At 40.5% G+C, this 16,226-nt stretch overlaps 1 protein-coding gene across 1 annotated transcript in view; it reads right to left on the reverse strand.

Moving 5' to 3' along the window:
• Positions 1-3,327: 3,327 nt before the first annotated feature.
• The window catches only part of hs3st2 (heparan sulfate (glucosamine) 3-O-sulfotransferase 2), a 33,771-nt gene continuing 20,872 nt past the window's right edge, over positions 3,328-16,226 (reverse strand). The window contains exon 2 of the mRNA XM_004552209.3: positions 3,328-4,141. Within this exon, the coding sequence (XP_004552266.1) occupies positions 3,523-4,141 (619 nt within the window). The 3' untranslated portion in view covers positions 3,328-3,522. The remainder of the gene's footprint in view (positions 4,142-16,226) is intronic.

Here is a 16,226-nt window from a genome sequence, read left to right on the forward strand (position 1 = left end):
CTGTGTGCTTTGATCGCCGCAGCTACATCTGTGACATTGAAGGCGTAGGTTGTCTTAAAAAAAAAAAAAAGAAGCAACAACAACAAAAATATAAATGTGGAAAAGCTATGTGGCCCAGTGCAATTTGTTGCATTTGGTTAAGGAAGCATGAATATTTCCAAAAAAGTTTATTATCTTTTAATAGAAGTCACACGGGGAAAAAAGTCATATTTAGGACTGATAACACATGAGAGTATTCATTGGGTATCATATGGTGGCAATGATGTGGGAGCTTTTCCTCAGCGCCATGTCATCAAGCATTCTTGGGGAAAAGTTATAATTAACTGAGCAGAGATAAAGTTGAGCTTGTTGCTAAACTGGTGTGTCTGCTGATGGCTCACTAAGTAGCAGGCAGCTGAAGACAGCATTGGCAGGTTAATCAAAAATTAATGGGGAATATCACAAATGACAGTTTAAATACTGCCGTTGGCCGACGGACATGTACTGGTGGAGCACAGTCGGAATTAGGGCTGCCACGATTACGTCGACTATCAAAATCGTCGACGACTGATTTAATAGTCGACGCGTCGTTTGAAGCTTTGTAAGATCCCAAAAGCAGGAATAAGTAGCAGGATTTAAGAGTGTAATAACGGACTGAAACAGAAGATGGCAGCACTGCATGTACAAGGATGCCAGCTGCCGTTAAACCCCGAAGAAGAAGAAACTGTGTCCCAGAATTCATAGCGCGGCCCAGCGCAGTTGTCAACAATGGCGGCAGCTAGTTAGTTTTAATATTACTCTTATTATTCTTTCTGGGTCACAAAATAAACGTTTAACATATTTTCAGGCGAGAATGTAGCTGTGTAAACCTCAAATATCTGCTCAGTTTATCAAGACACCACATATTTTCAAAAGCGCTCCGACGTTTTCGGAGACGTCTCTGTTACCCACTAGCTCGATAGCTAGCCAGGGGCCATGAGAGCACCGGACTCCCGGCAGATCGTTTTCAAACCCACCGCCCTACTCGGGTTAAACATATACAAGTCACTTAGATAACTTAAAAATGTTATTGTTTGGCTTTTTTCAGTATTTTATTTGTTCCTGAGTAAATCGGCTGAGTTTATTAAACTCCACCGAAACAATCTGCACATTTAATTAAAATTCAATTAACTATCATCTTGTCTTTATTTTTAGTTAGCACAGACCTTAAACACTTAAAGCTGTAAGCTAATGATAGTTATATAAGAGCAGATGCTGCTGGTGCAATAAGCTGTACTTTTATGTTCAATGGCTGATGATCTGATTAGTCGACTAATCGCAAAAATAATCGGTGACTAGTCGACTATCAAAATAATCGTTTGTGGCAGCCCTAGTCGGAATGCAAGTGAATATCTAATTTCCTTAATATGGAAGGTCACATTGTCACATTTGCACATTAGTCTAAGTGTGACTAGATAGAACTCCTGAATTTAAAGCCCTGTAGCAGGAGATTAAACAATGAAAGTGAAACACCTATAGAAGAATTTACTGCTTTTCATATGCTAAATATGCAAGAACTAGTTTGAAAATTAGTACAGCAAATTGGTTCAGCCAGGATGTTTTCCTTGTATATATATATATATATATATTCTATATTCTAATATAGAATATTCTAATATGATCTACACTTTCAAGATGAAGCTATCCCGTGTCATTACTGTGAAACATCACTGAAAATGACACTGTGAGGCATTTTCATTTGAAGTTTCTATTAAGTTTAGCTGATGTCATGAAAAGTGTGTGTAATTTTTATTTGTAAAGTTTTAGATTCAGATATTTTCTGATTACATACAGCTGTGTGATAACACAATGCCCTAATCTTGCCCCTAGGAGTGGACATCCCACCAAATTCAGCCCAGGACCAGAGTGTGCAGTACTTAGAGAAACTGCAAAAAAACAAACAAACCCAAGAGCTATCTCAGACTCTACAGTCAGACTCTTTAAGCTCATCAGTACTTTTGAAGATTGACTTTTGTTTTCATTCATTTTCTCCTTTTTTTCTGAGAATTTTGGAGTCATCAGTGGAAATCATTAATGACCACTCTGATTGGCTTCAGAGTGAAATTTATGTGGTTAATGTGGCCCTTGCATGGTATGTACCACCGGCAGATAGAGGAAGAGGCTGACATCCAGAAGTCCCACCAGTGGAACGGCATAACTAAGTGGCCGGCATAGTGTACAGGAACATCTGTGCCGGAGACGCCTCATAGGGTGGTTGAGAATGATCGATCTAAGATCCTGCGGGACTTCCATATACAGACGAACAAAATGGTGGTGGCTAACCAACCAGACGAAGACGGCTGTAGTGATAGATGCAGCGATACTGAATGACAGCAATATCTGGAAGAAGGAACACAAAAAGCTGAAGAAGTACCAAGGGCTCAGAGAAGAGCTCGAGAAGATGTGGAGGGTGAAGATATCAGTGGCCCACTGGTAATCAGAGTACCTGGTATGGTGACTTCCATGCTAGGTGAGTGGCTCCAGCAGATCCCAGGAACAACATCGGAGATCTCTGTCCAGAAGAGTGCAGTCCTGGGAACAGCTAAGATACTGCGCAGGACCATCAAGCTCCCAGGCCTCTGGTAGAGGACCCGAGGTTGAAGGCAATACCACCCGCAGGGGCGAGAGGAGAATTTTTTTTGTTTTTTTTTTATCTCAATAGATAAGATGGTTGTGTATAAGTGATCTTGTGCTTTCTAACTGGGAAAAATGTCTTTATTATATCTCTATTATAAGATTATTCACACCAAGAATTTAAAAAAGATAAAACCTTGAATGCAGTCTTTTATTTTGATGATCACAACAAAAATGTAAACACAGCAAGAGCTGAATGAGTTCAGCAAATTCTAACCTTTATCAGTAATACAGAAGCCATTTTAATAAAGATGATGATTTTTATTCACATTTTATTTTTTTTATTCACACATTCTTAATTTTCCTTGCAAGCTTTTGTCAACAGTAAGGCAATAAAATGCATTGCAGAATAACTGACAGGCTGGTTTTATTATCGGTTTGGCGGTTTGCTGCGACATCATGTTGAGTGCTTTTTGACAGTAAAGACAGTGGTTCAGTTCCAGCAGAAATACTGAATAAATAAGCAATCTTGTTAATGAATATTCAAGCAATGCAATCTTTTTATGTCTGGTGTGACTAAATGACTAAGCCTTCTAATTCATTAAGAAGGTGTTGGCTACTTCTTAATGAATTAGTTAATGGAGAACTATTTGCATGTTAATGAATTCCTAATGCCATGTATGACAAGAAAACCGTGTTTGTATATATTAAGTGTTTTCTTAAAGAAATTTTTGTCCCCAGAATGATCGGGAATGTTGTGAAATCATTTCTATATTTAAGCTTTGAAGTCAGAGTTCTATATCATTTCTTTTAGATCTTTTCTTTAATCTACATATCTCAATAAACTTTTCTTTCAAATATTTTGTTAAAGATACATTTCTCCAGTGGTACAGACATTTTAATAAACAACACTCTCTCAATAAGGTACATTCAATCCCACTTGAAGTCTTGTCCTACAGTTTCATAGAATTTGATGTTAAATGGTCTATAAAACTCCTGCAGCTGTTCTATGACCTCCTCCTCAATCTGTACATGAGTCCTACCCTTGGATTTACCGAGGCATCGTGGCTGGCTGCTGCTCTCTGGTTTCTTCAGGCAGGGGAAACCTTTGGTTCGATTAAAGTAGAAGTGTTTGTCCGTAATAATTCGTTTCAGTCCCAAAAAGTCCTGGACACGTCCCATTTCCCCTGCTGGATCTGTTATCAGTCGCTCACCGCTCACAAAGTGCATTTGCGACAAGCGAAAGTATTGCAGCCAGTTCTCCAGGTGCACAATATACATCCCAATCCGAATGGCATTCCAGGAAGTATCAACAAGACCTAAGCTTCTGTTCTTAAAGGCCAGCTCTTCAAACGTGGGAATGTCAGGCTTCTTGGAAAGCGTCTGTGTGTAGTCAGAAATGGCTCTTGTGACTGGGTTACGCACCACAACGATCAGCTTGGTCTCATGGGACATGCTGGAAATGCGTCTGGGAGCCTCTCTGGTAACAAAGTAGCTGGGAGTCTTCTCTAATGTGATCTGGCTGTCTAGTGTACGTGGCATTAGTCCCCTGGGAAGAAAGACAAAAAATAAAATTCACATGAATGAGTCACCAGGAGTTGTTATTTTCATGTCCAGGAATATTTCCACATGCTTTTATGTTTTATGACTGAACCCCCCCCCCCCCCCCCCCCCCCACACACACACACACACACACACATCTATCTTAGGTGGAAGTTTAAAGGCTGTCAGTTGGATCACAGAGCTAAAAAAAAGTGGGTGTTCAAATATTTTTAGGCAAGCAGCAATTCCACAATGAGGAAGATCCAAAATCTTTAGTTAAGCATATTGTCATTAATAACAACCAAAATCAAAAGCACAAATTATGCATAATGGCAAATTGAAATTTAAACTTAGTGTGTCTCTAATTCTTTTTATTATAGTTATAAAGTTATTACTCACAAATATGTCTATTTTGGTCTTGCATTGAAAATATTAATTAATAATATAAGGAAAGAAGAAACAAAAAAAGCATTAATTAAATGTCAATGTCAAATCTTACTGACTTTTGTATAACAGCAAGAGAAAAATACAAAATATTTAAGAGCTAACAAAGAAAGTTGTCCGTCTTTTGCACTGCATTGTTAAAACAAACACCCAAATAAACACGGTGTGGATGTATTTGTTAGGCATTCGGTGCTGACAGGACAGCTTGTACAACCAAAACATGCATCATAATTATCATCATCATGCTGCCAAGATAATGGCTTTGCACATCCACAGGCAAATGATTTTATTCGTCCTATTTGTCACAAGAGTTTCCCTTCGCAGTGTAATATGTCATTCTGCTTTGGCACTTTGGTTCAATAAAAGTTGATTAATAACCATCTGGTGTTGGCTGTTGAGACAATGGATCCCCTGTTCACGATTCAGAGATCATCCATACTTCTCTATAGTTATGTCTTTGCTCTACATATTCAAGTGACTGCTGTAGCTTTGGCAAAATAACTCACCAATTTGATAGGAACAGCTCCGAGACAGTTCTTTTAAAATAGCCTTTTATGTTTATTATTACAGATTACAGAGTACCTGAAAACATAACATTAATATTTTGTGTCTGCAATATGTTTGATATTTGGTGGTTAGGACAAATGCTGGGTTGATGGCATGTTAAAAAGAATGCTTAAATGTCTGTACTGTAAATGTCTGTGAAGGGTCTCAGTCATCCAGGTCATCGTAGTCTAAGGAGCTTGGGGAAAAAAAGCGTTTGGGCTTATCTAAGTTTCTTGAAGACATTTCACCTCTCATCTGAGAAGCTTCTTCAGTTCTAAGAGCAATTGGTGGAGAGTCCCAGATGAAAGAAGCCATCTACGTCCACTGTGAACGACCCTGCTTGAACAGAGGGGGTGGCTCACGACACCAACTGTCTGCCATCTATGTGGAGATAAAGTATCGAATTTCAGGGGTGGGACCACGTCTCCAAACATGTTTCTTCCGGTTCTTATCTATATATGTTCCCCCAGTTCTACAAGCTGTTCATTCTCGTTTATGTGCCAATTCTTTAACTTCTTCGCTTCTATTTAGTACATGGGGATCTGCTAGGCCCGGGAGCCACCAGCAGTCCCCTTCGAGGCCTTCCCCAAACCGCTGCTCAATTCACGTCCAAGCCATTCACCTTCATCTACTAAAATGCTGTCTAACCTAAACGGAGGACGTGGGCCCAGTTAGTGAAAATCCAGCTTTGAGATCCCTTCCCAGACACCTTAACAGTCACTCACACATTGGGTCATTTGTTCTCAGTAATTCACATGATAGGGTGGGGCAAGGTCTCACAATCACCTGAAACCTTGGCTGATTGTGACCAACACCCGTTTTTACACCTTGGCTGTGATTAGGCAGAGGGACAACAGGGAGTCCAAGACCCTCTTAGTGACACTCCCAATAGGGCTTAAAATCTGGGACTCGGCACCAATTGCTCTTAGAACTGAAGAAGCTTCTCAGGTGAGAGGTGAAACTTCTTCAAGAAGCTTAAAGAAGTCCAGACACTTTTCTTTCCAGCTCCTTAGACTCTGTACTGTACATGAAATCTCAAAACAACATACACCCAGATATAGTGTATGCTGTAGTAGACTGCACCGGGACACCTAAACCTCCAGGAGCTGCTCGTCTATAGAAACCCATGCTGTGAAGTTCCTGGCATGCATTTTTTTTTAATCACAGATGTTAATGCAAGAGGAGGTTTCAAACTCTGCAGTTGCTGGGCCAACAGAGTACTATGTAACTTTATGCTGTCTCTTACTTTGTTGCTGAGTTACTGTGCTTCCTTACACCTCCCAGTTTGCAATAATACCACTTACAGCTGATTGTGGAACAGCTAGGATGGAGAACATTTGATGGACTCACTGATCACAATGATGGCATCCTATTCCAGTATCACGGTCAAATTCAGTGAGCTCTTTAGAATGATCTATTCCTCCACAGGGCAGACTGCATGGTTACTGGCTTGATTTTTGTACACTTGCTGCAATAGGACTGAAAACACCTGAATTCAAAGATTAGGGATTCTGGCCCAGTACTCTTTTATCCACATAGTTTATCTAAAGTTGGGGTTGACACAAAGTTCACACTGAAACAATGCTGAAACATCAGTAAAAAGTTTAAAGATTGTAAAGTGTCAAACCCCAACTCCCTTGTGTAGCGCTAATTAAAACAAACGACAGGTAGTGAGAGATGTTCAAAAAACACTGACATTAACTTCGGATGTTGGCGTGTCAGATGAGCCTTGAAGCATTGGAGAATGCTTTCTGTTTGCTAGTCTTCAACATTCATTTGCATGAGTACTTAGAACACGCACATAACATACTGATATGCTTCATGACTGGATCATATGCATCTGTGGAAAAAATACTATCTATGGTATTGTGGTTAGTAATTAGCCACATTTAGTGTCCATATAACCTCAGTAATTAGGTTCTGGACATGGCAAAAATAAACATTATACTTTTGATCTGCAAGTCCAGCACAGTGCTGGGTGACTTTAAACCATGTTACATAGCTACATTCTCAGCATGTGAATTGGTTTCTGGATATCAGATACATTACTACACAGTTCTGATGATAAATATCAAACTTTCTTTATTATTACCGGAGGAAGGCTTCGATTAAAACCTAACCTTTCTGAAAGCCTTTTCTTTCAAGGTAGGGGTAGCCATAGGTTACCTCTACAGTCTTGGAATTATTGATCCATTTAGTTTTATTTATGAATCCTTAGTTGTTGGCTCGGGTGCCTCGGGGCCACCAGGGAACTATTAATCTTTTATAAGAACAGCACCTTCCAAGCAAACAGCTTTGCTACACACTGGAAAAATAAATAAATAAAAATAAAAAAAGGCGGTGCAGAACCTAAAGGGATCTTCAGTTGTCTTCTCGAATAAGTGTTTTTGTTATCTGATTTGTCAATTCCTTACGTTTTTACCACCCTCAGAGATGAAGATTGTGTAGTTGCAAAGTAAATTCAATATGCACTGGTTAAAAACTGGAATTTAATATTACACAAAGCTTAACATTAACACATACAGAGAAAGGGCACATAGTGTTTACTGTGCAAGCATATACAACTCTTTTTCTGTAGAGAACATGTTAACACCTTTGCAGTGCAGGGAGAAGAGGCTGGGACTGTGACATTTATGAAAACGATAAGGATGTCAAATTTAGAAGATATTTGACAGGGATTCCTAACTCCCACTGGTAGTGAGCCTGTCTTTTAAGCTTGTTTATTCCCAGTGAGGCGCAGGACTAGACATGGATATTGTATTGACAAGATCTCCTTAAAGAAAAAGAACAAAAAAACCCACGAATCTCAAATACATTTCTATTTTTAAGTTAAGGGAGGAAAGGATGTTATAAGCTACTGTGTTAATAAAGCCCAGTTGTGAAGCCATCATCATCATCATCATCATCATCAAAAACATCTTGGTGTTCTGAAGCCTGATGAGGCACGGCTGAGAAACTGAGGCGCACTGTGCTTTAATACCATAGCAACATGTCAATCACAGTCTAAAGCATACCTCCCGTATCTGCTGTTGAATCGTATGTGAGGCTGGACCAGGAAGTTGTTTTTTGTGAAACTGATCAAGTGTGGCTTGGAGTAATTGTCCTGTTTCCATCCTGATGGTATTCTACAAAGCACAATTAAATCATGTTATGTTGAACTTAAAGTTTTCAGTGTCACAAAGTTGGCTCCCTTTGTCCCTGATGCCAAACACATGAAGTCATCTGAAAATGTCACATTGTCTTTTATTTACAGTTTGCTTTGAGTTTCTTCTGAAGGAATACATTTATACACACAATTTTTAAACTGTCTTAAAAACACTACTTGTAATATTACCAAATGAAAACTAAGTTGCAGTATTTTATTTTAATAATTAGTCCTTATGTGCTGCACTAGTGTCTTTTACACAAGTGGAATGGCAGCTCAAAGCACAGAAAATTGATCAGTTATTTTTGTAGGCTATTTATCACTCAGAATACTCAATCAATAACAGTAATTTCACATTGATCTGCCATTTTCTTTATTAGTCAGGAGGGTGTCAGAACTCAATGGTCTAAAAATCTTGCTGTTTTAAAATTATCAGAAAAAAACAAAAAAACAAAAACTCTGATATGTTCTAAATGTTTTAGAGACAGGTGTGGGTTATATATGTGTGTGTGAGTGTGTGTGCTACAGCCTTGCCTTTTTTACGTGTCTGCTTACATCTTCAACACATTCATTGTTATGTGTTCATGGTGGAAAAAGAAACTGTGGCAACAGAACCAAAGCATAGCTATCTGCTGCCAAGGAGAGAGTGTAAATTAAGATTTTTTTAAAAGTGCTATATCATTTAAAGTTTTAAACTTAACACTGATCTATGACTCACTGTCACTAATATGTACGGAGGAGGTCAGGAGAGCAGTGCGTGTCTCCAGCCATGTGTAAAACATCAGAGGCTCTGTCATGGTTTGGGGCTGGATTTCATCCAGTGGAGCTGCGACTCTTGTAGAAATTGAGAGAATTATAAACACAAAAAAACCCTGTCAGATTTTGATCCACCATGCAGTACTTCCTGGATATCATCTGACTGCCAAATGCTTAATTTTTCAGAAGGGTGATGATCCCAAATACACTGTCAGTGGAAATAAAGCACACCTGGATACACACAATGAAACAATAAAAGGCAGCCAACATCCAAAAAAGAGCTTTGAATGTGCTTGAAGAAGCCTGGAGAACTATTCCTGGAGACTACGTAAAAAATTACAAGAAAGCTCGCCTAAGAGAGCTCAGGCTGTGTTGAAGAATAAAATTGGACAGAGCAAATATTGACTGTTAAGCTTGTTAGAATTATACAAACTCTGTTTTCACCTTATATGCCTTATGTCATTCTATTTTTGCAGATGTTTAAGTGTTTTCTGATATTTTTTCATATTTCTCAGACTTTAACAGTGTTGGAAATCAGCCATAGAGCTATACTTATCTACTTATAGCTTGTAGACCAGGTTGACTAAATCCATAAAGAGCGCAGAGTACTGGAGTACAGCATAGGCCAGCTGATCACAGTGTGCTCACAAAGAAAAATCTACTGGAGCTCACAAAACAAATTATCATGTGTCTTATAAGTCATTTTTTTCATATATGCACTGTTACACCCAATCTTAGATGCTCGATTCCACTTTAACCTCTCGTGATGCTCAAAAGAGTGAAATGGTATGTCACATTTTATGCGAACCTGAAGCAGGAAGACCAGGTAACGAGAGAAACATGCTAAATACTTTTTATACTGTCATTACCTCTAAATGGAGTTTGAGGTTTTTGCCAAGAACGCCCAACTACATTAAACCTGCTTTGTAGTACACCGCTATGCTTTTTGTTTCTAATAGGAGTAATCCACCAACCAGATTAAACCACATGGTCTACTGGCTTTTTTCATTTGTGACCTGCTTCTCCTGTTCTGGTCTTTTGTTCAAGACAAAAGGTTTTTACTTGAAAATGCACGTAGTTTTTTAAATAAACATGTCCACAGAGAAAACACTGCAGTCAGCCGCATGTTAAAATCACATTAACATTTGAAAGGTGCTAATGCATGCAGCATACATTTGAAATCAAATGCATCTAAAACACATCTGAAGGTGGTCTGACTCACAGTGATAGGAAGGTGTAAGTGTAATCAGTGTAGGTTTAATAGATTCTTCAGATATCACATCCAACATTATGAAAGAATTAAAGTAATGGATTATTTCCTTCCAGTATTAGAAAGTAATGACCAGTGAGCACAAAATAGCAATGTATGATTTCTTTACGTTACATACACTTGAACAAAATGCATTTTCTGCAAATGCAATCATTGGAAAACTTTGAAATAATGAATACATGTTTAGAATTTTAGGTTTTAATCTATTTAGTCCAGAAAGATTTATAAAATCTAGATTGAGTGGTAATAGTTCTATAAATTTTTCCCATCAATGTGTGCTGGGAGGTGTTCAGTTGGTTTAGTTAATCTCAGACATGGATGCTTTCTACCTCAGCTTTTGTGTACATGTTCTATGAGCCCAAAACCAGGAAAATGAGACGAGGCCATTTAAAATATATCTTCAGGGAACATCTAGAAATCTATTTCAGAATTGAATAGGGCTGATTTCCCAGCCTGTACAGGATATCTCCACCAACTTTTCTCAGGCCTGAGTGGAAAGCATTACACCAGCAGTGAGTGTGATTCCTACTAAAACTATTCAGGTGTTTACAGTAATTGTCATTAATGGATGAATAAATCTTATATGAGTTAATTATTGTTTTCTGAGGGAATTTCTTGAATGAAGCACAATTTGTTACCAATTATGAAACAAATTGTGTTTTTTCTTCATTATCTGTTTACACATAAATTATTTTTACATTTATCTTCGGCTTTGCATCCTCCGACTCTCACGTTCTTTTTATGATTCTTTAAATAATTACCTGATGTTTCATCATATTGTTTAACTAGCTATAACTTCAGCCAGGGAGCAAAAAGTAAAATCCAATAATCAAACAATGATGGTCCTCTTTTATATATTAAAATCATAACCATTTAACAGGGACACTTTTATATTAGTGAGATATTTAGAGAGATGTTAATCGTGAACACTGGAGCAAAGGTTTATGTCCAAGTTTATTTGTCTGGTTATCACACAATTCGGTCGGGTATGGCTGATTTTTAGCTGAAACAGACTGAATATTTTATTTTAATAAAGCATACACCTTTGCTCACTTAAACACACAGTAGTAGCAGCCTCATTTGTGTGTCTCTTCATTACCGAGATAGCAGGAATCAAGCCCGAAGGAGAATATGCAATACCTGAGGCAGGTGTCTGAACCCATCATCAAAAATTGTGCTTTTCAGCGTTTTTGTTTTCCACCCCCCCCTCACCATACCAAGAAACTATCAGCACTGCAGACGGCATCTGAAATAAAAAGATAAAACTGAGGGTTCCTGCAGCAGCAGGTACGCAAAAGCTGCTCACGAACTCTGTGGATAATAATTATTTGTTACAACAAAATATATAGATTTTAATTCCCCTAGACTTGTTTGGGGGGCAGTCACTGTTTCTGAAAGTTTGAATCAAAATGCTTCGAATTAAAATACACTCCCATTTGAACACTTTGCTTTTTGGACCTGCGAACACAAACACATGCACAAAAACCCAGACACACACCTTGATTAACTGACATTTGAGTGAAGTGCCTTGATTGATTACCACCTTCTCACTCAGAATAAGTAGTAAATTCTTTGGGGGTAATTTGCAATCTACTTCACAATTCTTGGTCAAACTTTAAGTCAGGATGCATTACAGTCTTGGCTCTGACATTTTAATCACTTCAAGAAAATGAACTCATGGGTGGAAGATCTGCTCAATACAGTAAATGAGGCCGGCTCCTGGAGAACATGGATGAAAGCTAATTTGTTTTGGATGCTTCAGCACTGCATTTGAATCTGCAATTGCACTTTTTTTTTTAATTAATTAAAACATTCAACAGCTGATTTAATGTAATAATGTCACAGTGACACGTTTTCACTTCTTACCAACACACTTATAATTTTAAAAACACTGACTTAAATGATTGAAGTGGTGACATTTAGAATTTGTGCTGGAGTTAGTCTTAGAATAACTACTCTGACCATTCTGGTAATAATTACAATGTCGGTATGAGCGTCATATAAAAATGAATTTTGAAAACATTACACTGTGGTAGAATATTAATGAGAAAAGGAAGAAAACACAGAAATGAACATCCTTTTGCATCTCTTATCTACAGCTTTGTTGGGGTCAACTGCAGAAAGCACGTCAGTCCTTGCCTCTCATTAATGAAGTGTAGTATGCTGAAAGATAGTCTAAATATTAAAGTGAACCTGAAAAAGCTTGCTGGCTAGTTTGCTCAATGATTTTCTCTGTTGGCAATGTGGAAGCAGGGGGTTTGGACTCCATGCTGAGTTCCCCCCAGATGCTGCTATATCATTACAAAATTAATAACCTACAAATATGAACATCTTCATTTGAAGTACCAAGGATTCCCTATTAAACCCGGGTACAGCATTTTGCTTGTTATTATCTGTTATATGTATATATATATATATATATATATATATATATATATATATATATATATATATATATATATATATATATATATATATTTATTTATTTATTGGTCAACTGCAGTAGGCCGGTGGTGCAGTATAGGTAAGCACTGCCCTGTGCAATATGCAGCTTTGTTGTTAAAGTTTATTATGTTACAGTTATTAACGTATCTATTAAAAATGTTATTACCCTCAACCTTATGACTATACTATGCACTGATAACATAAAGATTTAAATTAGGTGATGGCGCCGGTGAGGTCGGCTGCCGTCACGACTGCTCCGACCACTTTGTCTTTGTTTTTTAAGTTAGTTTTCAGCGTTTCTAAATCGGCAAAATCACCACCATTTGGTACATTAGGTATGACAGTGACACTCTTGTTTCTATTGGTTTACAATGTACTCACAATTCGAAGTTTTTAACTCCGGATCCGAGCTGGCTGAGTGAGATCTTGAGGGAGAACAAAGGGAAGCGGCGGCGGCCTAGACGGAAGCGAGCCGGCGTCAGGAACAGGCTGAGAGCTCGTGCACACCGCACACCTCTGCCTAGCATCCTGCTCGCCAACGTCCAGTCACTGGAGAACAAGCTTGACGACCTCAGGGCCAGGGTAAAGTTCCAGAGAGACATTCGGGACTGCAATCTCCTCTGCTTCACCGAGACATGGCTGAACCCAGCGGTGCCGGACCACGCCATCCAGCCGGCCGAGTTCTTCTCGGTTCACCGCATGGACAGGACACGGGACTCGGGGAAGTCAAGGGGAGGCGGCGTGTGTTTAATGGTGAACAACAACTGGTGCAACAGTGCGAACGTTGTTCCTCTCACACGCTCCTGCACACCAAATCTGGAACTACTGTCCATCATGTGTCGTCCTTTTTATCTACCTCGGGAATTTACATCGGTCATTATAAGTGCCGTTTATATTCCACCACAAGCGGACACGGTCACCGCCTTATGTGAGCTGCATGAGGCACTCACACAGCACCAGACACAACACCGGGACGCTGCGCTTATTGTGACGGGGGACTTTAATAGCGCCAACCTCAAACGCGCAGCGCCGAACTTTTATCAACACATCTCCTGCCCCACCAGAGGTGAAAGGACACTGGACCACTGCTACACTACGGTCAAGGACGGCTACAAGGCACAATCCTGCCCTCCTTTTGGCAAATCTGATCACGCCGCCATCTTCCTCATCCCAAAATACAAACAAAGGCTGAAACAGGAAGTTCCGGTTCAGAGGAAGGTCGCGCGCTGGACGGATCAATCGGTGGCCGCGTTACAGGACGCACTCGATGACGCAGACTGGGGCATGTTCAGAAACAGCTCCGATGATGATGTCAACGTGTTTACGGAAGCGGTTGTGGGATTCATCGGGAAACTAGCGGATGATACCGTGGAGACAAAGACTATCACAACGTTTCCCAACCAGAAGCCGTGGGTGGATAAAACCATCCGCGACGCTCTGAGATCCCGCACCCCTGCCTACAACACGGGACTCATGACGGGGGACATGGACCCGTACAAAGCCGCGTCATATAACGTGCGGAGGGCGGTGAAAGAGGCGAATCAGTGCTACGGGAGGAAACTAGAGTCACAACTCCAACAGAGTGACTCTAGGAGCCTGTGGCGGGGACTAAGGACAATAACGGACTATAAAGCACCAACAACCGGTATGACGAACGCGGCCGTGACTCTGGCAGACGAGCTGAACACTTTCTATGCTCGCTTCGAGGCTGCAGCTAAGGACTCCAACAATGCTAGTGTTAGCGGCGCTAACGGCTGCAGACAGGAAGATACTGCCAGCACCGGAAACGTGCTCGTCATCTCCGAGCATGAAGTAAGGAGAGCCTTCAAGAGAGTGAACACCAGGAAAGCAGCAGGACCAGACGGCATCCCAGGTCGTATCCTAAGAGACTGCGCATACCAGCTAGCTCCTGTGTTCACTGAGATATTCAACATCTCTCTATCTCAGTCGGTGATCCCCACATGCTTCAAAGAGTCCATCATTGTTCCTGTCCCGAAGAAACCCCACCCTGCTTCTCTCAATGACTATCGCCCTGTAGCCCTCACCTCAGTAGTGATGAAGTGCTTTGAACGCCTGGTCAGAGACTTCATCATTTCCTCACTACCAGACACACTGGACCCACTACAGTTTGCTTACCGTCCAAATCGTTCCACAGACGATGCCATCTCTCATCTCCTCCACACATCACTCACTCACTTGGACACTAGAAGGGGGAATTATGTTAAAATGCTCTTCATAGACTACAGCTCTGCATTTAACACCATAATTCCCTCCACACTCACCACCAAGCTGGAGCATCTGGGACTCAGCTCATCTATGTGTCTGTGGATCTCCAACTTCCTAACTGGCAGACCACAGGCAGTAAGGATGGGCGGACATGTCTCAGCCTCCACCACTCTCGGCACTGGAGCCCCCCAGGGGTGTGTTCTGAGCCCCCTGCTGTACTCTTTGTACACATATGACTGTGTGGCCACTACCAGCTCCACCACCATCATCAAGTTTGCTGACGACACCGTCGTGGTGGGCCTGATCTCTGATAACAACGAGACGGCCTACCTGAAGGAGATTAGGAATCTGGAGAACTGGTGCCAGAGGAACAACCTCCTTCTAAACGTCAGTAAGACAAAGGAGCTGATAGTGGACTTCAGCACTAAGCAGGAGAGGAACTACCAGACCCCTGTCATCAACGAGTGCCCAGTGGAGAGAGTGGACAGCTTCAAATACCTCGGAGTTCACATCACGCAGGACCTGTCATGGTCCTGTCACATCAACACCGTGGTGAAAAAGGCCCGTCAGTGTCTCTACCACCTCAGACGCTTGAGAGACTTCCAACTGCCCTCCAAGGTGCTCAGGAACTTTTACTCCTGCACCATAGAGAGCATCCTGGCGGGAAACATCTTAACCTGGTTCGGGAACAGCACCATGCAGGACAGACGAGCTCTACAGAGGGTTGTGCGGTCAGCTGAGCGCACCATCCGCTCCGAGCTCCCTGACCTGCACTCAATCTACAGCAGGCGGTGCTGGACCAAGGCCAGGAAGATCGTGAAGGACCTCAGCCATCCCAACAACAGACTGTTCTCTCTGTTGAGGTCAGGAAAGCGATTCCGCTCCCTGAAGACCAACACAGAGAGACTGAGGAGGAGCTTCTTCCCGCAGGCGATACGGTCTCTCAATCACACCACCATACAGTACTGACCCACACATACAGTTCTTACACACACTGGACATTCTGGACATTGTTTTCACTTCATTACTTAAATCACGCTGCTGTTATTGTGTATATGCTGCTGTTATTGTGTATATATTTATTTGTATTTCTTCATACATTTTTATATAGTTCTATATTGTGTATTTTGTTGTACAGTTATTTTATTTTCAACTTTAATTTATATATTTTATCTTATTCTCCCAGTTAAATTTACCCTTCATTCTAATTTGTGTTGTACAGTTATTTCATTTTTAACCTTAATTTATATTTTATTCCTT

The sequence above is a fragment of the Maylandia zebra genome, linkage group LG4 (genome assembly GCF_041146795.1).
Source record: "Maylandia zebra isolate NMK-2024a linkage group LG4, Mzebra_GT3a, whole genome shotgun sequence".
NCBI lineage: Eukaryota > Metazoa > Chordata > Actinopteri > Cichliformes > Cichlidae > Maylandia > Maylandia zebra.